Here is a 23,025-nt window from a genome sequence, read left to right as displayed (position 1 = left end):
CGGTACGCCGGGGGCGTCGCCGCGGCCGGAGCAATCCAAATCATCCGAGAGGACCTACAGTACATGCTGCCCCTCCGGGGGCTTTCGGGCGCGCCCCGGGCTCCGGCCCAGGCGCGTCCGGCTAGGAACTAGGTATCTGGTTGATTCTGCCAGTAGTCATATGCTTGTCTCAAAGATTAAGCCATGCATGTCTAAGTATAAGCAGTTTATACGGTGAAACTGCGAATGGCTCATTGAATCAGTTATCGTTTATTTGATAGTACCTTACTACATGGATACCTGTGGTAATTCTAGAGCTAATACATGCTGAAAACCTCGACTTCGGAAGGGGTGTATGCGGGTGAGGGCCTGCTTTTGAATTGACTCCATAGCCTGAATCAGGCGGTTTCGGGCTGCGATAAAGCCGTACGCGGCCCTAATACACCATACGGAGCATCCGTAGGATATCTGCGGCCAGAGAACAGCAGTCCACATCTTGCGTAGGTGCAAGACGCCGACGCCCCAAGTGGAGCCGGCAATCGAGGTGAGTGCTGAGATCAGGGGGGCTGCTTTGGCCCGGCAGTAGGCCACGTGGGCTACGCCGGTGAGGCTGGAGTCGAGGATCACGCCGAGGTAGCGGAGCGTCGGGGTGGGCTTAATTAATACACCCTGAATGGTCACCGGGGCTTCCACCGAGCCAGTTGGCTTGGGGATACCCCGGCGGTCCTTCCAGAGGTGGATCAGCCCGTACTTCGCAGGGGCGAAGCGGGAGGCGTGGGTGGCCTCCCACCTCTCACACACGGAGTGGATGCGTTCCAACTGGCGGCAGTTCACCGCGGTGGAGCTGCTCCAAACCATGATGCTGAGATCGTCGATATACGCAGTAACGAGGGACTTCGGGAAAGCGGCGTGGATTTCTTCGATAAGGTCGGCGTTGAAGAATAGGAAGAGGATCGGCGATAGCGGGGAGCCCTGGGGAATGCCGGTACGGAGGCTGAACACCCCGGAAAGGCCCTCTTGGAGGAGCAGGGCCGTTAACCGTTCAGAAAGAAAGCCGCTTATCCAGTTGATCAGCACCCGCGGCACACGCCGCTTGCGCAGATTATGGAGGAGGCGGCGGAGGGCGACGTTGTCAAAGGCGCCGCGTACGTCGAGCGTGAGCAGGCTGGCTACCCGGTAGCCGGCCCGCCAGGCCGCGTGGGCTTGTTCCAGCAGGAGATGGAGGGCGTGCTCGGTTGAGCGGCCCCGGCGGCCGCCGATGTGGTTCTCCGGAAGCAGCCCGAACTGCTCCACCAGGTAGCTCAGTCGGGCCGCTACCACGGCTTCCAGGGCCTTGCCCAGGGTGCTTAGCAGTGCGATGGGCCGGTAGGCCTTCGGGTCGCTGTAATCGGTTTTTCCCGGCTTGCGAATAACGACGGTGGTGGAAGAGCGGAAGTGCTTCGGGCAGTAGCCCAGCCGGAGACATGCGTTGAAGACGTGCGTTACGAAGGGAAGAATCACCGGAAGGGCCCTCTGCAGGGCGGCGTTGGGGAGGCCGTCAGGCCCGGGGGCCTTAAAGGGTGCGGCGTGGTTGATTGCGGCCTCGACCTCCCCGGGGGTGAGGAGGGCCTCCATGGGCACCTCCTCGGGGTAGTCGAAGCCCTCGATATCGCTGAGGTCGGCGTCTGGCGGTGTAGCGAACAGGGCGTCCCGTAGGGCTTGGGCTTTGGCCTCCGGGGTGGTGAACTCGCGTTCGCCCACCCGAAGCGTGGGGGTGAATGTCTGCGTCGGCGTGCCCCGGGCACGGCACCACTTGGCCAGGTTCCAGAAGCCTTGGAGGGACTCCGTAGCCTCCTCGACCCTGGAGCGGTGGGCCTGCCGGGCTGCCTTGTTGCCCGCGCGGCCGAGGGCGTTGCGGAGCCGGCTGTACTCTTCGTGGTCTTCGTCCCCGCGCGTAGCGGCCGCACGGCGGCGTGCCACCACCGCTCGGTGACGGAGGCCCCGGAGGGCTTTAGTGTATCCCGGGCGGGAGTGTTTGCTCAGGGTGACTCTCGGCACCGAGGCCTCCGCTGCTTTCGTTAAACGGCCAGTAAGGCCTTTCACCGCGGCATCGAGGTTCTCGGTGGTATCCAGCTGCGGCAGGGTCCAGTCCTCCGCGGCGAGTGCCTTGGCGTACCGGTCCCAGTCGGCCTCCCGCCATTGCGGGCGGGTGACGGTGGGTGAGGGCCGCGGGGTGAGATCGAAATTAGTGGCAACTGGCGTGTGGTCTGCGACGAAACGCCAGTCCTCGCGCACGCGGCAGCTAACCAACCGGCTAGCCACCTCGGCAGAGGCCCACGTCAAGTCCAGGGTCGTTTGACCGCCCATGGAGCCGGCGCGGTTATCAAAGGTCACCGCGCCCGCGGGGGTAAGCAGCTGCAGGTCATGGTCTTCGGCAAGTTCAATCAGCGCATCCGCACCGGGGTCCTGCTGCGTGCGGGCTTCGTGGTCCCAAAGCGGGTGGTGGAGGTTGAAATCCCCCACGAGGATGTGGTGGTGGCCGGGGGCCTCCCGGATGGCCCGGTCCAACGCGGGGAGGACCGAGTCCCCGGGGTGCCAGCGGCCGGGGTTGTATACGTTAAAGATGTTGACCAGCCCGAAGTCCGGCACCTTAAGCGTGAGCACGCTCAGGTTCCGGTTCACGTAGCGGATCGACCATGTGCTGGGGTCAATTCGCCGGTTGACGTACGTGCAGACATGCGGTGGGTTTGGCGCGTCTTTCGGGTGCGGCTGCAGGCAGGTGTGGAAGCGCCCGTTAAGGGCTTGCGAGTACGTTGAGACCGGGTCAGTTAGATTGTTGATCACGGGCTCTTGAATCATCAAGAGGTCGTGATCCTGCACCCCCTCCTCACTGAAGAGGTGCATGGCTACCTTGTTACGGGAGCCGCAGAGGTTGGCCTGCAGGATAGATAGCGGGCTAACTACCATTAGGAGAAGTCGGTGGTGCCGCTCACCGCGCTGAGTTCGTCCTCGGAGGAGGACTCCTCGCCGGCGTGCTGGCTGCTCTTCAGGCTGCGGTCCCTCCGGCGCGCGCCAACGGCCTTAAGGGCGGCTGAACTGAGGGCCGGCGGGTTCTCTGCTGGGGAGGACGGTATCGCAACCACCTCGATATCCGCCTCCATCACGTCGTGGTCCTCGCCACGGGCCTTCTTCAAGCGGTAGCGCTTGAATTGAATTGAATTGAATTGAATTTATCATACACGCATATGTCAGCCCTAATGGCCGAGTGGCGGCAGGTCCCAGTCCGGCGGCTGGGCAGGCCACCGGGGTGTCAAGTCTATATACAAAATAAAATAGTTGGCCAGTTGGCCTGTTTTTCCCTTTGAATTCTCGACTCTCACGTAGTTCTTGTAGTACCACGTAGGTTCCTTCCTGCGTCGCGAACTGGCGGCGTTGGTGGCCGCCGGGCATACTTTACCTCTATACCTACCTTACGGCGTGTCTTCCTCCCACCGGTTGCCGCCGCGGCCGCCAGTTGCCACGCAGTTCAGCGCCCAGGTCCGTTGTTAGTAGTCTTCACCGGTTGGCCCGAGGGCCTCCGGATATCATGGCCTCGATATGACGAATAAAAGCTTGCTGTTCGAAGAAAGCCAGTTGGCTGCAGCCCCTGCCCCCGAGGAAGCTGGGAGAGGCAGCCGGTTGGCGCGCAGACTGGCTGGCAGTTGGCAGCCCGCCTGCATGCCGAAGGCGGTCACGTCTCGGTGGACGTAGCGTTAAGAACGACGTCGGTTAGGCTTTGGAATTGACCCAGAAGCCTCGTATGCAGTATAAAGCGGATCGTTTGCTTTACTGTCCTCTCTCCGAAGAGACGCCGGAAGTCAGTGAGTCTTCCCTTAGCCCAGAGGGTGCTCCAACGAAGAGAGTCATGCCTCGGGCACTCGATAAGGACATGTTTAACCGATTGGGGCCCCCACCCGCAGGGGCATGCAGTCGATTCGGCGGCCCCGATAGTTCCTAGGTAAGCACCCAGGGCAATTTTGCCAGTTAGCATCTGGACCAGCACCGAGGACCATGCCCGGTGAAGGCCCGTGTGCAGACTGAGGGCTCGCTTACCCTCCGCCGCGTCGGTGAGAATGCGGCGGGTGTGGAAGCCGTGTGGGTTGCCAGCCCAGTTGGCCTTCCATTGCCGGTTGGCTAGATCCCTAAGCCTTTGGCGTACGGCGGAGATTAGCATGGAGGACACCGGTTGGCCGGCGGCCCGAGCGGCCGCTGCCTTGGCACGTTGGTCTGCCAGTTCGTTGCCCGGCACGTCTTCGTGGCCCGGGAGCCACTGAAGGCGCACCTGCCAGCCGGCCTCCCGCATGCGGTCGAGCCGGTGGACCACCCGTTTGATAATGGCTTGCCCCGATTGGCGCCGGGGCTCAGCGCAGGCCCGTATGGCCGCTTGGTTGTCGGTGAGAACCACCACTGATTTAGGCTTGGGGGTAGCCAGAGTCGACACCACCCGGGGAGCGGTGTCCCCGTGGGTGGGCGTGTCGGGCTCTCCTTCAGCGAGGGCCAGGGCGAGTTCTATGCCAGTTAGTTCCGCAGAGTACACTGTGTGGGTGTCCTCTCGGCCAACCGGCATGATTCGGTTCTCATTGCGGATCACTGCTGCAGCGCCGATGCCACCGGAGTGGCCGCTGCCGTCGGTGTACGCGGGGAGGACGGTAGGGGGTAGGAGGGCGTGTCTTCGGAGGGCTTCCTCCCTGGAGTCGGCGATATCGATAGCGGGGAGGTTCCACCACGGTGGAACCAGCACCGGTTCGATGATCTCGATGGGCACCGGTATGCCCGGGTCAAGCCCGAGGTCTCGGGCCAGTCGGCGTTCAAGGCGGTTCAGTGGTGACATGGCTGGGTCGGTTTCCGGGCCACCGGGACGGCGTCTGCCGGGGTGGGCCCGTCGGATCGGGAGTAGGGCTCGGTGGTAGAACGGTGACGCCATAACCCGGAGGCAGGCGTCCTCGGTGGCTCGCTTAATCAGAATCTGCGGCGGTGGGACGTTGAGGCATACCTCAAGGGCAGCCCGGGCGGTAGTGCGAAATGCCCCTGCCACGCGGCATAGGGCTTTGTGCTGGATGCTCTCAAAGCGTTTTGTAATATCGGTGGCGGTCTTCTGAAAGCCCCGGGCGCCCCGGATGAACCAGGTGGAGCACCCGAATAGCAACTGGGGAAGGAGAACAGCGGTATACATACGGCGGAGGCTGGCGGTGGGCACGCCCCAGGTGGAGCCTGCAATTGAGGAGGGCGCTGCGGTGAGCCGGGTGGCTTTAATTTCCAACTGCGAGAGGTGGGCGGTTCCCGCCAGCTCCGGGTCCAAGAAGACCCCGAGATAGCGGAGGCTTTGCGTCGGTTTAACTATTGCTCCTGCAATGGTTAAGGGCTCGTTTAGCCGCATAGCGGAGGGCGTCCCCGTGCGGGGAAGGCCCCTTACCATATTGATTAATCCGTACTTCGAAGGTGAGAATACCGAGGCGTGTTGGCGTTGCCAGACCTCGGCGTGGCGGTGGAGGCGTTGCAAGCGGGCGTAGTTCTCAAGGACGGTATCCCCCCATGTTAGCATGCAGACGTCGTCTACATAACCAACGATTAGGGTGCGGCCGCCCACGGCAGGCAGTTCGAGCAGGTCGGCGTTATAAAACAGGTAGAGAATGGGTGAGAGCGGCGAGCCTTGGGCGATGCCGACGGCTACGTCCCTTTCCTCCATAACTCCCTCCTGTATAGCGATGGCGGTTGGCCGGTTGGCAAGAAAGGAAGCAATCCAGTTGACGATCTTGGCCGGTACGCGGCGTTTCCGCAGGTTGTGGATAAGGCGTTGGTGGATGACGTTGTCGTAGGCGCCCTGGGTGTCCACGGCGAGCAGACTGGCTACCGGGTGACCAGTTCGCCACGCAGCGTGGACTTGCTCTAGGATAAGGTGCAGGGCGTGATCGCAGGACCACCCCCGGCGCCCACCCACGTGGTGCTCCGGGAGCAAGCCCAAGGCTTCCACCATGTAGCTTATCCGGGAGGCGACGATAGCCTCCAGGGCCTTACCCACGGTGTTGAGTAGTGCGATTGGGCGGTAGTTCTTAGGAACGGTGTAATCGTCTTTACCAGGCTTGCGGATGACGACGGTGGTTGAACGGCGGAAGTGCTGGGGGCAATAGCCTATATCAAGGCATGCGTTAAAGATCTCGCTTAGGCGTTCTTCAATGAGAGGGAGGGCTTGCTGGAGGACCAGGTTGGGCAGCCCGTCGGGGCCGGGAGCCTTCCTGGGTGCGGCTTGCCGAACGGCTCGGCGGATCTCCTCCAGGGTCACCCGGGGCGCGTCGTGCGGCTCGGGGTATTCGAAACCTTCAATATCGGTAAGGTCTGCGGTGCCGACGGCCGGGAACAAGGCCTGCCGAAACAGCTCGGCTTTAGCCTCTGGCTCCTCCACCAATTCCCCGCTTGGCGACTGCAGTGCGGGTGTAAATGTAGGCCTCGGGTCCCCGCGCGTGCGGGCCCAGCGGGCCAGTTTCCAAAATCCCTCAATGGAGCGCCCCCCATCTTCTACCCTCTCACGGTGAAGCTGACGCTTCTGCTTAGCAGTTTGCCGGTACAGTACGTTGCGGGCTCGGCTGTAGGCTTCGCGGTCCGCGCGGCGGCCGGACTTGGCCCACCGCTTCGCCTGCTGTACGCGGTGCTTTGTTCCTTCATTTCCTCGGTGTAGCCGGGCCGTGTGTGGCCCGAGATTGTTTTCGTTGGCGTGGCGGCTTCGGCGGCGGCAGTTAGGGCCTCGACGAGGTCCTCTACCGCTGCGTCAATCGTAATCGGCCTGGCCAGTTGGCTTGTAATCGGTCGCAATCCCAGTCGCCTGGCCAGTTCGCCTCTGTAGGCTTGCCAGTCGGTGTTTATCCAGTCCCGACGCTTTACCGCAGGGGCGGGCGCCGGGCTGAAGTCCAAGACAGTTCGTATCGGTATATGATCGACGCCCAGCCACCAATCCTCCCGCGGAGAACAGTAGCTGAGGCGTTCACCGAGCCACTGCGTGGCCCATGCAAGGTCGATCGTGGTACGGGCGTTGCCTTTCTCGTACGTGACTGCTCCTTCCGGCAGAAGCAGTCCTAAATCCTTGTCGGTAGCGATGTCAAGCAGCCGGGTGGCTGCCTCGTCGGTGTGGTCGTACCCCGGCGGATTCCAAAGCGGGTGGTGCAGGTTAAAATCGCCGAGGACCATATGCTCGCCCGGCTTCTGCAACGCCGCGAACAGCAGTTCCAGGACCGGGTTCTCTTTTTCTTCGCGGAGGTTGTTGTTTTCGGGCTCGGGTGTCGGCTCGGGCTCGTCGGTTTCGCGTTGGTCGCTGCCCTTTCCGGGCCGGTATATGTTGTGGATATGGACGCGGCCGGTGTTCGGAACCTGCAGTGTGAGGGTGCTGAGGAACCGAGAGCGGTGCCGGACCGTCCACGTCTTCGGGTTAATATGCCTGCTTACGAAGAAGTAGACGCGCGGTGCAAGGCCCATGCTTGGTGTCGGTTTTAAAGCCAGGTGGAAGCGGTCTTCCAGAGCCTGGGAGTATGTGGTTAACTGGCTGCCGTAGCGGTTCACCCAGGGCTCTTGAATAGCAATAAGCCCTGTGTTCCGCACCCTCTTCTTACCGAGGAGGTGCGTTATAATGTTATTGGATTTCCAACAATTTGCCTGTACGATTTCAAGCCGCTTGCGGTACTTATTCATTGCTGGCGGTCTCGGTGGGTTCGGTGGCGTCGGGGGCGAGGGCGCTGAGTTTATCGTCGCTGCTCTCGTCCGGGACGGTGAATTGGTTACGGCGTTGGCTGCGGTAGCGGTTCACGACTTTAACGGCGTTCTGGATATTCTCGAGACTGCGAACCGAAGCCGCCGCGGGCTGCGTTGCGGTTTGTGCCGGAGCGTTGCCCATGGAAGGACTTTGACTGCGGATATCAATCTTTATAATTTTCTGGTTGTTCTCCTCGTGACGTTGCTTCAGCCGCTTGCCGCGGGAGGTTTCCACCTCGGCAAGGATTTCCACTGCCGGAACTAGTGCGGCCTCCGGCTTTGTGGTCGATTTGCGGCGGCTCTTGCTGCGAGCCGCCTTGGTCTTGGTCTTCATAGTCGAGCGGCCGCGGGCGTGTTACGATTGAGCCAGCTTAGAGCTCAGCTCGGGGACGGTGTTAACCGGTATAGCGTCAGCCGGCGCGGTTGAAGCGGTGGCGTTGCTGCCGCCGACGGGGAGTTCGGCGTACAGCGCAGGCGCGTCCAGCCGGTGTTGTCTGACGGCCTTAAGGCGTTTCTTCTTTTTTGCGCAGATGCGGTTAAAGGCGAAGTGCTTCAGCCTGCAGTTCGCGCATCTGGCGTGTGTCTTGTCGTTCTTAAATGTACAGTCTATGGATTTGTATGAGCGCGCGCAGTACGCGCAGGCCCGGTTTCTTCGACAGTACTGCTTGATGTGGTTAGATTCTTGGCATCTAAAGTACTGCAAGAGCTGCTGATCGCGGTCGTAGTAACTAGTGTTAAAGTACTTGCCGTCGAGCACGAAGCCTCCGCGGAGAAGGGCGTTCGCCGCGTTTGAGCTGTCGAGTTCAACTATTAGTATAGAGGGCTTGCTCTCCCTGGTGACGGTCTTCCAGGGCCGCACCCAGCCAACGTACGTGACCTCGGTGGGTGTTGCAGCCAGGCAGCTGGTGTTGGCGGCCTTGATCCTCTCGGCTAAGGCCTTCTGCTGCTTCGCGGGGCTTTCGTGGTTGATACGGCCGATATCCATACCGTATACTGCAATCGAGTACCCGCGTCTCTTGATTGTTGCGTTCGGGCTAAGCACCTTGACCCATGGCGACCGTGTGCGGATAAGGCGTTCCAGATTCTTTAGGTTGTCGGCTGTAAGGATCATGCTGCCGCTGGGTAATACGGAGCCCGCAAGGACCTTGCGGTGGGCGATTATCTTATCCTTCGTGTCGGCGATATTCTTGTTGACGCGGTCTACCAAGGCCTTGTTATCGCGGCGCAGCGGGTTGACCATGGTGTCCGCGGTTTTTCGCACGTGGATAACAAGGTTCTTAGCGAGGGCTGGCTGTACCGGTGGGCTGCTTGAGCTCGCCGACTCGCCTGCGGCGTCGGTTGCGTTGGTTTGGGCCTTGGCGAGCTAATTGCTTATATACAATCCGAAGGTGGCGGTTGCGACCGCGCGGCGAACGGTGTCGATGTACGAGCGCGCCCCGGGGGCCGTTACCGGCGGCGAGGCAGCCGCGGGCCTGCTGAGGCTGTTGACGGTTTTGGCGATCTGCAGTTGCTGGTTCGCCTGCGTTTGAAGGGTGCTTTTGATCTTCTTAAGGTCCTCGCGGAGGGCCTCGACCGAGGGCGTCTCAACGACCCGGCTGGCAAAATTGATAAGGTTTTCGATCAGCGGGAGAAAGATCGACTTAGGCGGACCGTTGCCTGTCTTTCCCTGTTCTTCTTTGAATTGCTTGAGGGCGCTGTTGATGGCTATCGCGTGTGCTTGTAAATTCTTATAGCGGTGGTCGGCCCCGATCTGAGGCTATGTTGGCTTTCAGGGAGGCATTTTGGACAGCATCAAGCTGCCACACAACCATGAGGGCTGAAAACGCTGTTAAAAGATGTTGAATCGATCCAGAAGGGAGCTAGATATAACTTTTTCCTCTTCCCGATCGATAATTCAATGGTGGCGTGCTGTTTGGTGTAGCTGGCGCGTTTAAATTATTAATATAAAATATTAATATTTTATAGTTATATAAAATATAAACTGCTGGACTACAAAGACAAACAAAGGCAAGAAAAGGCAAGCAAAGTAACCCTATTTCATCTTTAATTGTCATCTGTCTCGAATGTTGACATCATTTATCTCAGACTCAATTCCGCACGAAGGCAATTCACGTCCTTTCAACATACGACCTATCCACTGACATAGGCAGCGGCAGGGCATGTATATAAGACCGAGCGAGCCCCCTGTCCCTTACCGTTATATCATGGACGATGAAACCTCACCTGCGGCTGACTTCGATTGGGCGACCCTCGAGCCGCGCCTGGCCGAGTCATTTCGACTGCTCCGAGAACGCTTTCCGGAAGCCCCTCCCTTATACGGCTTCTGCCGCGCGGGATCTCTGGTTCAGTGCTACCGAGTACTCTTGCCCGACGAGAGCCTGGACGATGACACCAATCCGAAGGAGGAGCCGTTCTCTACCTTCGACTTGAAGTTTGACGACAACAGCTTGCACCAATGGACTCGGCGGTGGGTGCCTTATAATAAGGCGCCGCCTGTTTCCACCCAGCGTCGAAGGAGACTCCGAGCTTGTCCCCGGGGTGACGATCAGGGTGGAGTTTTTGCCGTGGCATTGGTAGGCCCAGGTGATCCCCTAGTTCAATCTTTAAGGTGACAGTCCTATCAATGCTTACGCATGGACCGAATTTGTCCTATTAATCTATACTTTACAATAAATCACAGATGATACTGTGCTCCCTGTGAAAAGTCTAACCGTTGCCTAGTTTTACCAGAAATGTTTCTCTTTTTCTCGATGCTTATTAAATTCGTCTCTTTCAGAAACGCCCTTGGGGACGTGGAGTACCGTTAGACCGTCATATATGCCCAGGGTAAAGCGCTGAAATCTAAGACTGATCCGGAATACCATTAACGTGAGAGAGGGAGTCTATCATTGTAACCCTAAGTGCAGAATGCTCATCGTGCCCACAGCACGTCAAAACACTTTGACCTCTGCCAGTCCCACGTTGCCCGTTGTGGAGCTCACGGAAGTGACTCTAACTGTCAGAGCGTGGACTGACCTCTGCTCGAAGTTCACGCTATTCGGTTCACCATAGTTGGAGAGGGCAGCAAAGACAGTACTGCTGCCATCATCGAACTCCACCACACCCCCCGTGACTTGGTCTAACGTGTTCGGTCGATCGAACAGGTAAACCTGGGAGATCATGTGCGGCGAGTCCCACTCCAGCCTCCACCAGCTGCCTTCCCTCCCACCCACCGTGGCCCAGTCCATCGACGTATCCCCAGGATACCCCCCAACCCGGCCATCAACAGCCTTAGCAGCCGACTGGCCACCTGCAGCATTCTCCGACGAAGCCGTGACATTGCTCGCTCGTGGTGCAACATCCTCCCCCGGTACCACAAACAAGCTCACGCGTGCTGGCGTACTTTCCACGCCCCCATCACCGATCACCACCAGTTCAAACCCTAACCTCTCGCCAACCTGTACCCCTGCCACCGTGACCGTGGCCTTCGGGCTCTCAGCATCCTCCACTTGCACCTGTACCCCCTCCACCTGCTTCCAACGATACTGCAACGCCCCGTTACTCTCCTCCCCGGTCAACTCAACTGTGTCGCCAGCCCTCACAAATCCCCAGCGTCCTCCAAACCCTCCATCCCCATTTTCCTTGGCCACAACCTGCGCACTAGCAACCATTGTCCCCGGACTCGAGGACACAACAATCTGCCTCGCCAGCCACCCCTCTTCATTGCCTCCCTTACACCCCCCATCGTCCCGACAAGTCCGCCAATCACTCAAGGCATACGTATAGAATACCAACTGCTTCTCCACCAACTCCGCGCCCCGCACATTCCCACTCTGCGGCAGCGCGTCCAGCACCGGATATCCCATATACCCGACCACCTCCGTATTCCACTTCCCCTTGGCCGCGCAGTCCTGCGCGGCTGCTTGCGCGAATCGGGCAGTCGCGAGATGGTCGCTGTGATCCGACCATGAACCACCTCCCGAGGGGCTGGTTGCATCGAAGTCCCGAGTGAAGTCGAGGGTGTCCACGCGGACAGGGTTGAAGGAGGCGATGGCCGCGCTGAGAGTCGAGAGCAGGGTGTCTCTTGTATATGTGCTTTCTTGAGCAGGGTTTAGGCTAGAGATGGACGGGATCTTCTCTTGCCAGAGCTGTTGGAGGCTTACGTTGCCCGTGGTGGGGAAACCTTCGCCGTGCAGATTGCCGTCGGGAAGTTGAAGGAAGGCGAGGGAGATGGATGGGTTTGCGGTGAGCGTGTATAACGGGATTGCGTGAATGGTGTCAGGGACGGAAAGAGTAGACTCGGTCCATGTGTTGGGGGCGTTGGCCATGCGCGCGTAGGCGGCCAGAGAACCGGCTTGACGCGATGTCCAGTAGGAGGATGTGTCCCCGGCATCGCCGGCCGTGAGGAAGATTGTACGTGTTGGGGTGGAAAGCGTCGTTAATTGGATGTTGTGCAGAAGGTCTGGCGAGAGGAAGAGAAGGTCGTCATCTTGGTGGGCTACAATGTTGAGGGTCTGAGATGTGGTGAGAGGAATGAGGAGGGTCAGCGGCAGCGTCAGGGTCGATAATGCGCGTAGATGCATATTCGCAGTGGGATGATTGTTGTATGCCAGAGGCTGTGTGGAGTGGTGAGGTTCTTATAGCTTGTCGTGTCTGAGTTGTGTTTTGTTTTGGTGGTAGCATTCCTCGCATAAACTGTCGATCGCCGGAATGTTGGATCGTCCAGCATGATATCATGGCAGAAGACCAGGGGCAACTTTATGGTCAATATCGGTGAGACGGACTAACAAAGTGGTGTATTGAAGTTGCGCTGGGATTTGTCCCAGTCAATGTCCGAAGACATTTCTTCTTGACTATGTTCCCCATGGTAGCTATATTCGAAGGATACACCCAAGAAGAAACCCTTCCTTTGATGGGCTCCTTGCACGATGAGAACAGGGAGAGAGCAAATAGCATGTCCCGGTTGATCTATGTACAGTCTGGTACTGAGGCTGGATATACCTTCAATTTTCTTTGTACCTCAAACAGGGATGATTCTACCCAAGCTCAACCGCCACGATTACCACTCTCAAACACACCGCTCCGCCCCACATGCACAAATTTGATACTACTTGGCCTCAGCTTGTGCCTGTGTCCTAAGCGTTACACCAGCTGGATGAAGGGCTGCTGGGCTTCTTCTACCGACAGACCCGCGAACTGTCTCCAAGCATTTCATTTAACCTTCTCCCAGACGCCACGCAATCATATTATTATGGTTTCTTCAAGGTGGTTCGTGGGCCACCGGCTGGCAATCCTGAGCCTGCTCGCACCAATTGCAGTGCAGTGGGTCTCAGATAACCTTTCGATTGAAGACGTGTGGATGCTTTTTCTTGCTGAATTTCTGGCGCTTCCTGTCGATACAATCCGTAGAGCTGGGAAGTTTAATCCATGACCGTATATTTGTGGCCAGGTACATCAAGATGAGGAATAAACAGGCCCAGCATGCAGAAGCTGGTCGGATGATGGCTGATTCTTATAATTGGAGGTGTCTACTGATGTGCTGGATGTGGAGGGTCGTAGGAAATCTTATGCTTATAGCAGGGGACAGGTTAGATCCATGAGTGTCACGTGATAAATACCGATAACGCCTTATCGTTCCAGGCGTAAGGCAGTACGCGCAGCTTGATAAGCGCAATAGAACGCCATCATTGCACAACTTAAGTGCATAATTCACAAGTGCTGATTATGCATGCTCTTCGCATTCGCGGGTTTACATATAGCTCGCTAACTTGAGTTAGGCCAGGTGCCCCGGCACGGTCAGACCATCAGCGTCGGAGCTCCGGTTAGTGGCCGCCAGGTAACTATCATTAAGACGAACTTCCCCTCACTACACGTACCTACACATCGCTGACTAGCGTGTCATCAACCTCGAACCCCTCCCCACAGCTCCCCAAGATGCCAGCCCCGAAGAAATTCACCCCCGAGTATGTCCTTGCCGTGATCAAGTGTATATTGAGGAGCAATATCGCTGACTCTTTCGGAACTACCCAACAGACTGCTAGTCACCGCTCCAAGAATTTCGGAAGCAGTCCCGAATAATGACGGAAAATTCGCGCTCTACACCGTTTCGACCTACGATCTCGCAACACACACCAGCCGTACAGACGTCAAAATACTTGACCTAGGGACAGGAAAGTCGACTCGATACAGCAATGACCCCAAGGAAAGTTCGTTCCGTTGGCTGCGGGGATCGTCCCTACTGTGGGAGCGGGAGGGCGAGAAGAACAAGGAGACTGAGCTGTGGATTGGCGATGCTGACAGCACTATACGGTACGGCTCAAATCTATCCGATCGAGTGAGCCATTAAGACAGCAGAGTACTGACCGTGGTGTCGTCACCATCCAGGCCCTATCTCGCCGGTACCATCAACGCGAAGTTGAACGACGTCAGAACTAAAGTCTTGGATAACGGGGACATTGCCTTTGTCTTCACTGCGCCGGCGGATGCCGATCAGAACTTATATAGCACGGCAAAGACCGAGAAACCATCGACAACTGCTCGCGAATGGGCGTATGGTCGTCCCAGAAGCTGGGATACCTATGTCGACCAGTATCGCTCGGTCATTTGGTTCACGGTGCTGAAACTTGATGGCGAGATCAAGAAATGGCACCTGTCTCCGGCTGGCCCAATAAATGCGCTGCGAGACACCGGGCTGGCGGTGCCCCTCTATGCCGACTCGTCCAGCTCCGCGGAGATGAGCATCTCGACATATGGGATTCTCTTCGCCACAAGCGAACCCGGAAGCACAGAATGGATCGAAACGCAGCGGTCGCTGTATTTTATCCCATTGTCGACGTTCCAGGAGACTGAACTGCCGCCCCTACGAAAGATTCGTGTTCCAGGTCATGCCAACGTGGCTTCGACCCCAACCTTCGCGCCCAAAGGCCCCTTGGCTGCGTTTCTTGTGGACCAGGACCGCGAGGAGTGGTCGCATAAAACAATAGGTCTCGTGGATGTCGACACTATGAGCATTGTCTTTCTTCTGCGGACGGTCGACCTCGCGGAGAGTCAGTGGGACGTCTTCCCGGACGCGATTTTGTGGGCTAACGATGGCACCAAATTGTATATGACTGCCAACGCCCAAGCTCGGGCTCGGGTGTACCAGGTGCGTATTCCGCCATTTTCCCTGGAGAAGCATCAAACCGTCATCCCCAAGGAGCTTAGCATCTCCGGCTCGGTTTCCGCACTGTATCGTCTCAGCGAACTCGACACCGAGACCCGCCTACTGGCCACGTCTTCGTCGTTCATCGACCAGGGACTTTTCTCAATCGTCACGCCCCTGACCAGCGGCGATGACCAATCCGAGAACAGCCAGATCATCTACACTTCCTCCAACCACGGCGACTACTTCGGTATCTCCTCTAAGCAAGTCGAATCCATCACCTACCCCGGCGGACCCGACGGCGAGACCCCCGTGCAATGTTGGATCCTGAAGCCCTCCGACTACAACCCGACCTCCGCCACCAAGCACCCGTTGTTCATCCTCATGCACGGCGGTCCCAGCTCTGCCATGAAAGACGCATGGACCTGGCGGTGGAATGCAGCCCTAGTGGCAGAACAGGGGTACATTGTCGCGATCCCCAACTTCACAGGCTCGGATTCTTTCGGGCGGGAATTCACGCGCGCGGTCTCGCGCCAATGGGGCGGCCACCCCTACCACGATATCGAGCGCTGCTTCCGCTGGGTCGAAGACAACCTGTCCACCAAGTGCGACACCGACCGGGCCGTGGCCGCTGGCGCCAGCTACGGCGGCTACATGGCCCTGTGGGTCGCGGGCCAGCCGCTGGCCAAGAGGCTCAAGGCAATTGTATGCCACGATGGGGTCTTTGATGTGATCGCCGAGCTGCTTGGTGACGATCTAGCGCAGAAGGAGGAGCTTACCCGCTCGTTCGGGTCGCCGTACTTTACCGATGCGCCCTCGGCGGATAGAGACCCACCCAGCGTGAAGGAGCTCTGGCGGAAGTGGAACCCCGTCGAGTATCTCACGAATTGGTCGACGCCTATGCTCATTATCCATTCTGATAAGGATTTCCGGTGCCCCAGTACAGCGGGGTGGGCGGCGTATGCCGCGTGCCGGTTGAAGGGGATCGAGACGCGGCTGCTGAATTTCCCGGATGAGAATCATTTTGTTCTCGGTCGGGAGAATAGTCTGGTCTGGTGGAATACTGTCATTGCGTGGTGTAACAAGTTCGTGGGGATTTCAGGTGGACCGAAGCTGGAGCCGGCGCGTAGTGAGCCCCGGTGGCTGGAAGAATCGAAGACGGGGAGGATTGTCGATGTCTAGAGTGTATAAAGAACGACAGGGATATCTTACCAATCTATGCAGACTTCTAGCAAGCCATGATGACTGTTGCGATACCTGTACAGTGACTGCTTCATAATTAGGTAGGCACCCGGGGGAGGGGGGCTGGGCTGGGGCATCGACACTAATTGGAAGTTGAATGCTCCCGTATAGTTGGCTTTCCCGATAATGTATGCGTGAGGGGAGTGGCTTTGAAACCGAGAGCCGGAAAGGAAGGAAGCTCTCCGAGTTCTCAACGAAGGTGTTGATGGTGCTATGTGGATCAAGTGGTGGTGGTGGTGACTCGGGAGGGGAATGAGGCTGGCTCCGAGATTTCCCTGCCATGTGACTCCCGTCCCAGTAAGGCTACCTTTGCGGCGACGATATGCTGGTTGCAAAGTGTCGATATCGGAGAGCCCGGATGATCCCCGGTCTGCGCTATAGGCTCGCTTGCTGGGTCATGAGAGTAAAATGAAGTACGTGTAACGTTTCTAGAAGTTTCCCGCCAGTTTTGCTCGGCCTTGTTTGGGGATGTCCGTTATAGCGTTGATGGAAAGCCCTGGCAGTTTACACATACACCCGTCCTATACTAAGTATGCGACCAGCATATCCAGGGCAGGAATCCTGTTCGAAGCAAGCTCAGTTCCACAACAGAGCGAAATAACCCACCTCTATCGAAGCCCAGCGCATTTTTCATAATCATAATAACCTGAGCAATGTTTTTTCTATTCAGGATTACTTTCTGGTTGATTCGATAGCGAACATAGTTCTATGGTTGTTTACTATAGACCCGACCCGCTTGCCATTATGCGAATGGAAGAAATGCTAATTGGTCTGTTAATGTATGTTTGGAGGTGGGGTTAGTGTTGAATCTATGTTTGAAGGAAGGAGCTTAACTGTGTAAATGCAGGTCCAAGATTATCCGAAACTAGGGCATAGACTGAGTTGCCATTCCAAGATTTGTAAGGCTGGAATTAAGAGTCTTCATCCATTATAACAGAGCATATATTATTGCCTATTTCTGCTGAACGGTGATGAATCGCCTAGAGTCAGTACCACAGAGTTAGTTATAACCATTATGCCTTGTTATGTATGGGTAAGGCTGCAATTAACGGACCAAAGAGAACTATAAGGAACAGAATAAGATTATTTGCCACCACAGTCTGTACCTGTGGGCCAGAGGCTTGAAACATATCAAATTGTCTAAGCTGGTGAAAAGAAGGAAGCAAGGACTTCGAAAATTTACACATTGATCGAACCATGGCACGTGCATTAGTGGATAATCGAAGATCCTAGAATCGTAAAAAAGAACGGGCAGACAATTGTTTGGCCCAGGTGTTTCTGAATAGCAACCATGACAATCGACGTAAGTGGAGGGACTACCTACCTCATACATTGTATCTGGTAAACAGCGCAGAATTCCAGGGTTCCAAATCCCTACTTCAAAACACAACGCATATCCAACAAACTTCGTGAGATTCACCGGGAAGTAGGTGGATTAAAAGACAGATGCAGAACAATATATCAAAAAATATATATGAAGAGATAAGACTTCATACCCTCAAGTATATATCTCATGTTTTCTGTACTGGATAAGGTCCGTGTATCAAAACATACGCAATATAAAATCATGCCTAAACTGTAACCTAATTATACACCAAGCTAGGCCTAGGAATGGTGCGGTCCCGGTCCTGAAATTTGGGACCAGAACCGGACCATGAGGTCTTTGGTCTTTGCTTAAATTACCCAGGACCGCACCATGGTCTCCCGTGGTCCTAGGCGGTCTTTACTCCGGGGAACCGCTTCTGTATAAATATGCCAAGTTCTTCTCTTTCAATCTACATAAATATAATTATTAATCACGGTATCTTACAAACATACAACAACGGTTTTGTTTTGTTAGAAAATACCTTTCTTTTACCAAGTCTCTAATAGATTATACTATTCCTTCAGCTTTATACTTTGAAAACAACTTATACAAGTAGAACTTTTTACTAAAAACTTATAATAAACTGTAATACTACTTCTTATACTGTCCAGGACGGTGATTATAATCTTTATTAAAGGCCGGACTCTCTATTCTATTGAACTTGCTACCCAGCTGTATTATTAGAAGCCAGACTCTCCATGCCCTCCGAACCGGGTCTGCGGTTCTGTAGATCAGAATAAGCAGATATAGCAGGGAGACCAAGTTGAGCAGGGAAAGCAGAGAGAATGAATAGAATAAATAATTTAGATAGATTAGTAGCATAATACCAGATATATATTTTTACTTCTCTCAGAATAGACAAATAGTTTATATATAAGATTGAACTGCCAATTCTCAGACGGTTATTTGGCGGTCCTTTTGCGGTTTTATGCGGTCCCGTGCGGTCCAAGGACCTTTTTGTGGGTTCTAATAACCAATCAACAGTATAGTATTTCAGAATAAACAAAACATTAGTTTTAAATTCATTTTCCTATAAATTACCAGTAGCATCTTTTCTCCACCATTAAAAAAGGCCAGTAAGTCTTTCTCTTCTAAAAATCTCCACAACCTCTCTTCTTTTTATTTTTTAGTTTTGGTTTACTAAAATATTACAAAGTCAGCCTTCTCAGTTCTCAGATTATTATCTCTTATCGGTTTTTAAAAATACTACAGCCGATAATCTCTTCTTTCTTGCATCTAATAAATTAATCAATTCAGAAGAATGTGAGATACTGACTTCTACTCCTACCCAGATTTCATACAACCAGTGGTTCCAATCCCACTTTCAGAAGTTCTTGAGCGTGTTGATCCTTCAGCAAAAAAGAAATACGTTCTATGAACCGAGATGGTAAATGAAGAATTTGTAAAGTGGTGGTTAAGAACTGAGTATGGAAGTATAATTAAGCGGAATATCTTCGAGGGGAAGCGTTAGGCTGGTTTCTGGGAGTACTTTTATCAAGTTGCAGCTATCTATGATGGATCCCTTAAGGTTATGTATAAGAATTATAATTATATTCTTGCCCATTCTGCTGATAAATATCGCGAAATATCTATAATGAATCGCTATTGCTTACAGGCAGCTATCTGTAGACAAGCAAGGAACAAATCGCAAGATATTAGAAAGATTATTTTTAATAAGGTATATATATTCTATGTTTCTAATTCTTCTGATCTAACTTTTATTAGGGAAATCTTCCCTACAAACAAGCCTTCTCGCCACAAGCCTGGATGAATAGGCTAACAACATTTATTGTTGCTTCCCAATTACCATTTATGCTTGTCGGATATTCTGAATTTTGTGTACTGATTGAGATGGCTTATCTTGCTCTATCTACACCAAAAATACCAACAGCAAAAATTATTTATTGCTATCTTCAGCAGAAAGTACAGGAGTATTAAGATTTCTTACTGAAATTACTTTCTGAAGGTACTAAGATCTCAATTGTATTAGATTGTTGGATACTACTATTTTATCAAGCTTTTATGGCAGTAACAGGTTACTTTATTGATTATAAGTAGAATTATTGTAAAATCTTGCTTGGATTTAAACCACTTTATGGCTCTTATACCGGTAGCTATTTAAGCTTAGTTTTACTTAAGCTACTTAAAAAACACTAAATTACAAACCGAGTACTTATAATCACAACTAACAATACTTTAAACAATAAAACACTGTTAACAAGTCTTTAGAAAGCTATTACATCTTTAGAGCTGCCAAGCTGTCTATTAGTTATACGCCTATTATATATTACACATATTATAAAGCTAAGCCTGAAGGAGCTTCTTGGTTAAATAAACACAAATCCTCAGAATAGTAAAGAGGAGTTGGAGTAGACTGAGAAAGAGGATTATACTCGGTAAGAGAACAGAAAGATTATAAAAATATTAAATAAGATCTATTATTTATCTGTATCTTTATCTATTTTAAGTACTAATACTAACTCTTTATTAGGTTCGGAAGATTGCTGTTTATATTAATAAAAGCCCTCAGCGCCGTAAAAGCTTTATTAGACTACAAACAGAGGAGTCTAAGCTGATGCCCGTATAAAATATTCGAACTTGATGGAACTCTACATTCCTTATGTTACAGCGTGCGCGTTGCCTTCAGCCTATTTTTGATGAGTTCTGTGTCCAGTTTAATCTTACTGAGATGCAGATAAATAAGAATAAATAACAACAGATCGACTATCTACTGTTAATTATCTATTTATTCTTTAAGTTTATTTTATCCCTGTCTGTGACTACTGATGTGACTATTCATAATATCTTTAGCATCTATAATGTCTTGTTTACTTATATCAATAACACCAAAGTACAATTATCACGCAAGAAAATTGGTTAAAAAAGGATGATAAGGTCAGTACTCGAATATACGCGTGATAAGCTTACAGAATACTATAAAAGGACTGATGATATTTCTGGTAATCTCTATACAATTAGAACTATTCTTAGCCTTCGGAATAAGCTGGAGTTCTTCTTAACATCTAAGTAGGAAAAGGACTGGGCCCTACGATATAAATAATCACTGGAAACCTACATCAAGCCTTATTATAAGCGCTATACTGAGGTATAAACTATGTCGAATACTCAGATAATAAATAATATCTCAGAGATCAATATGCTTATTAGACCTACAATATCTTCTCAAATACAATCTTAAGTTCCGGATGAGGTTATACGGTATCTTGGAAGCAGTGAGTTATACTCTGTATCTCTAATAATTATACTTTATTTAACAATAATATTAGGTACTGTTTAATCAACACCACTGACCTTCTGGAAAACATACCAGACTGAATATCCAATTCTTACAAGCCTAGCACGGGATGTCTTAACAATTCCAGCTAGTGGCTCTGGAGTAGAAAGGCTCTTTAACTCTGCCCGGGATATATGTTATTATCGGCGGGGATTATTAAAGCCACAAACTGTACAAGACTTGATAATATTTATATATATAATACAGTTTAATATTAAATCGAAACAGCTTACTCTTATAGAGGAGTATCTCTCTATATAAGAGAAGTATTCAAGAAAGAAGCAGAATAATACCGAGCAGAGAGAAGATGAGTATGATTCTATTAGTAAAGATAAAAAAGATATAGCTCTAGACCAAGATATAAACACTCCTAATACAGCTGCTCAAGAGCCAAGTTTACATATACTAGAAAAGAGAAGAGTCGCTAATATAGAAGATTAGGTAGAGAAACTGAATAATAATAAGATTCCTCTTTTTAATATCAGCCACCTGTATGATAATTCTGGAACCCAGCGGCGTTTATCTGGGCGTGTTTCAAAAAGATCAAAGCAGGACAAGGATTTTGTATATATCTAGAAGACTAGAACTTGTAGCATGAATCAAGAAAAGACATCCTCCACTTTTAATCTATTATAAGGTTTAATAAAAGGTAGAACAGATTTTGGAAGATAAAAAGACAGTCTAGGCTTTTAAATAAAAAGAATAATAATTACCAAAAACAGTATTATGTAATACAGAAGATAAAATGGTAAAACCAGAACATAAAGAATACAAACTAGCTATATATAACTTATACACATCAAAGATATAAGACTGTTTGTCTTGTTTGTAAGACCGCAGGACCGCACCAAACCGCAGTGGTGCGGTCTGGTCCTTGGTCTTTGCGGTCCTTTCCGAGGCCTACACCAAGCTATAGCTTGCCAAGAGCTTTGATTCCGATACTGACCCTATGAGGACTGCTACTGGGGTTTGAGGGTTTGGGAAATAAAATCAGTGTTCCAGGTAGGCAGGCTGGTGGTGCAAGGCACTGTACCGCGGGTATTCAACGGGGTCGGCTTGTCGGAACAATGGCACGGGGATCAAGACGCCCAGTGAGGCTGGGGCCTACACTAAGCCTCTCCCTTCAACTTGACCCACAGTTCTAGCGTGCTAGCATACCAATAATGACGTCGTAAGACCTTGATTAGATGACAGAGCTATCGTTCGTCCATCGCACGATGCCCGACTAAAGTAGCTTCGGAGCTTTCAGCGCCGCTTGTCAGAGGGCCTCGGCTCCCCCTAGGTATAAGGAGAGGAAACTATCTAACAAACCCCATTTATGATCCCAATCATACCGCTCCTGCCTCACCCTTTCTTGCACCACATGTGTAAAGTGCCTACCGAAAGACCATTTTGACCATGACACCCAAAGCCAGCCTTTCGGACAGCGCGACCGCCGACGAAGTTCGCACCTACATTATCCAAGCCCTCGTCACTAAGCACGATGTTACGGTGGATTTTGCCACAAAACAAGCCGCTAACTGGGACATCGGTTGCGGTTCAGAACTCCGAGCAGCAACCCTCGATCACCTCCAACGTGTGTTTGGTGATAATGTCGGGCTGTGCCTGCATCGCGCGATCAGGGAAGATGAGGTCACCCCGAGCCCCGAGGCACAGACGCCATTGACCCAAATCAGCAAGTGTAAGCTCACTCTCCATGTTCCGAGAGGCTGCAGGACAAGTGTCCAAGAACTAAGCTAGCATGTCTCAGACGCTGCTATCGCTGCATTCATGGGGATAGTCACTATTCTTGCCTGCCTTTTCCTTCCCGATCTGGGGCTACAGTCTGCTCGCGGTATGTTGCACGGGAACCGAAGGCGCCGTTCTGCGGGAGTGGTTTGGATAGTGCCGAATGCTGAAGATTCGCACAGATCGCATCATCTGGGCCTCGTACTCCGTCCCATGGCTTATCTTCGCGGCGTGTGCAACCAATTATGCGTACCAGCGACCGGTGCAGGACTCCATCGCGACGCTGAGTTGGTATATTGCGGGGGCGATGGGAGTGATGATGGCGATTGAGCTTGTCGCAAAGAATACAATGCAGGGGGCATGGTAAGCTTTGGGTAACGTCTGATGTGCAGAGTCTACGTTTTGATGCGAGAGCGGGTGGCGAGGACTATTGGTGGGCGCCATTGGAGAAGGTAGATGGTGTACCTATACAGCTTTAAACCGATTATTCAACTGCCCAGACATTGGTTTATCGGTAGACCTTGGTACAAGGCCTTCTGA

The 23,025-nt window shown here is 52.8% G+C and overlaps 6 protein-coding genes across 6 annotated transcripts; 4 read left to right on the top strand and 2 right to left on the bottom strand.

The window, feature by feature from the left end:
- Positions 1-7,666: 7,666 nt before the first annotated feature.
- Positions 7,667-9,545, bottom strand: BO66DRAFT_442220 (uncharacterized protein; the record flags this gene model as incomplete). Its single annotated transcript, XM_025651411.1, has 4 exons — positions 7,667-8,039; positions 8,094-9,097; positions 9,149-9,484; positions 9,540-9,545. The coding sequence occupies 4 exons, from the start codon at positions 9,543-9,545 to the stop codon at positions 7,667-7,669; spliced, it is 1,719 nt and encodes a 572-aa protein (XP_025500247.1).
- Positions 9,546-9,938: 393 nt separating this feature from the next.
- BO66DRAFT_442219 (uncharacterized protein) lies at positions 9,939-10,311 on the top strand (the record flags this gene model as incomplete). Its single annotated transcript, XM_025651410.1, has 2 exons — positions 9,939-10,165; positions 10,242-10,311. The coding sequence occupies 2 exons, from the start codon at positions 9,939-9,941 to the stop codon at positions 10,309-10,311; spliced, it is 297 nt and encodes a 98-aa protein (XP_025500246.1).
- Positions 10,312-10,664: 353 nt separating this feature from the next.
- Positions 10,665-12,248, bottom strand: BO66DRAFT_293466 (uncharacterized protein; the record flags this gene model as incomplete). The annotated part of the gene is made up of 1 exon (XM_025643179.1): positions 10,665-12,248. A coding segment is annotated over one exon (1,584 nt), but the record flags the coding sequence as incomplete, so codon positions are not given.
- Positions 12,249-13,597: 1,349 nt separating this feature from the next.
- On the top strand, positions 13,598-16,109 carry BO66DRAFT_394726 (alpha/beta hydrolase family protein). The gene is made up of 3 exons (XM_025648061.1): positions 13,598-13,676; positions 13,747-14,022; positions 14,098-16,109. Exons 1-3 carry the CDS (start codon positions 13,648-13,650, stop codon positions 16,034-16,036), a joined length of 2,244 nt encoding a protein of 747 aa, XP_025500244.1. The 5' UTR covers positions 13,598-13,647; the 3' UTR covers positions 16,037-16,109.
- A 2,497-nt stretch (positions 16,110-18,606) lies between these two features.
- Positions 18,607-19,790, top strand: BO66DRAFT_460223 (uncharacterized protein). The gene is made up of 2 exons (XM_025652292.1): positions 18,607-19,140; positions 19,188-19,790. The coding sequence occupies exons 1-2, from the start codon at positions 18,994-18,996 to the stop codon at positions 19,398-19,400; spliced, it is 360 nt and encodes a 119-aa protein (XP_025500243.1). The 5' UTR covers positions 18,607-18,993; the 3' UTR covers positions 19,401-19,790.
- A 2,306-nt stretch (positions 19,791-22,096) lies between these two features.
- BO66DRAFT_394724 (uncharacterized protein) lies at positions 22,097-22,985 on the top strand. The gene is made up of 3 exons (XM_025648060.1): positions 22,097-22,438; positions 22,508-22,591; positions 22,668-22,985. The coding sequence occupies exons 1-3, from the start codon at positions 22,156-22,158 to the stop codon at positions 22,850-22,852; spliced, it is 552 nt and encodes a 183-aa protein (XP_025500242.1). The 5' UTR covers positions 22,097-22,155; the 3' UTR covers positions 22,853-22,985.
- The last annotated feature ends 40 nt before the right edge of the window (positions 22,986-23,025 follow it).

Source organism: Aspergillus aculeatinus (genome assembly GCF_003184765.1).
Source record: "Aspergillus aculeatinus CBS 121060 unplaced genomic scaffold BO66scaffold_51, whole genome shotgun sequence".
In the NCBI taxonomy this organism is placed as follows: domain Eukaryota; kingdom Fungi; phylum Ascomycota; class Eurotiomycetes; order Eurotiales; family Aspergillaceae; genus Aspergillus; species Aspergillus aculeatinus.
The sequence above is the reverse complement of the archived record's forward strand: the minus strand, read 5'-3'. Positions and strand labels throughout refer to the sequence as shown.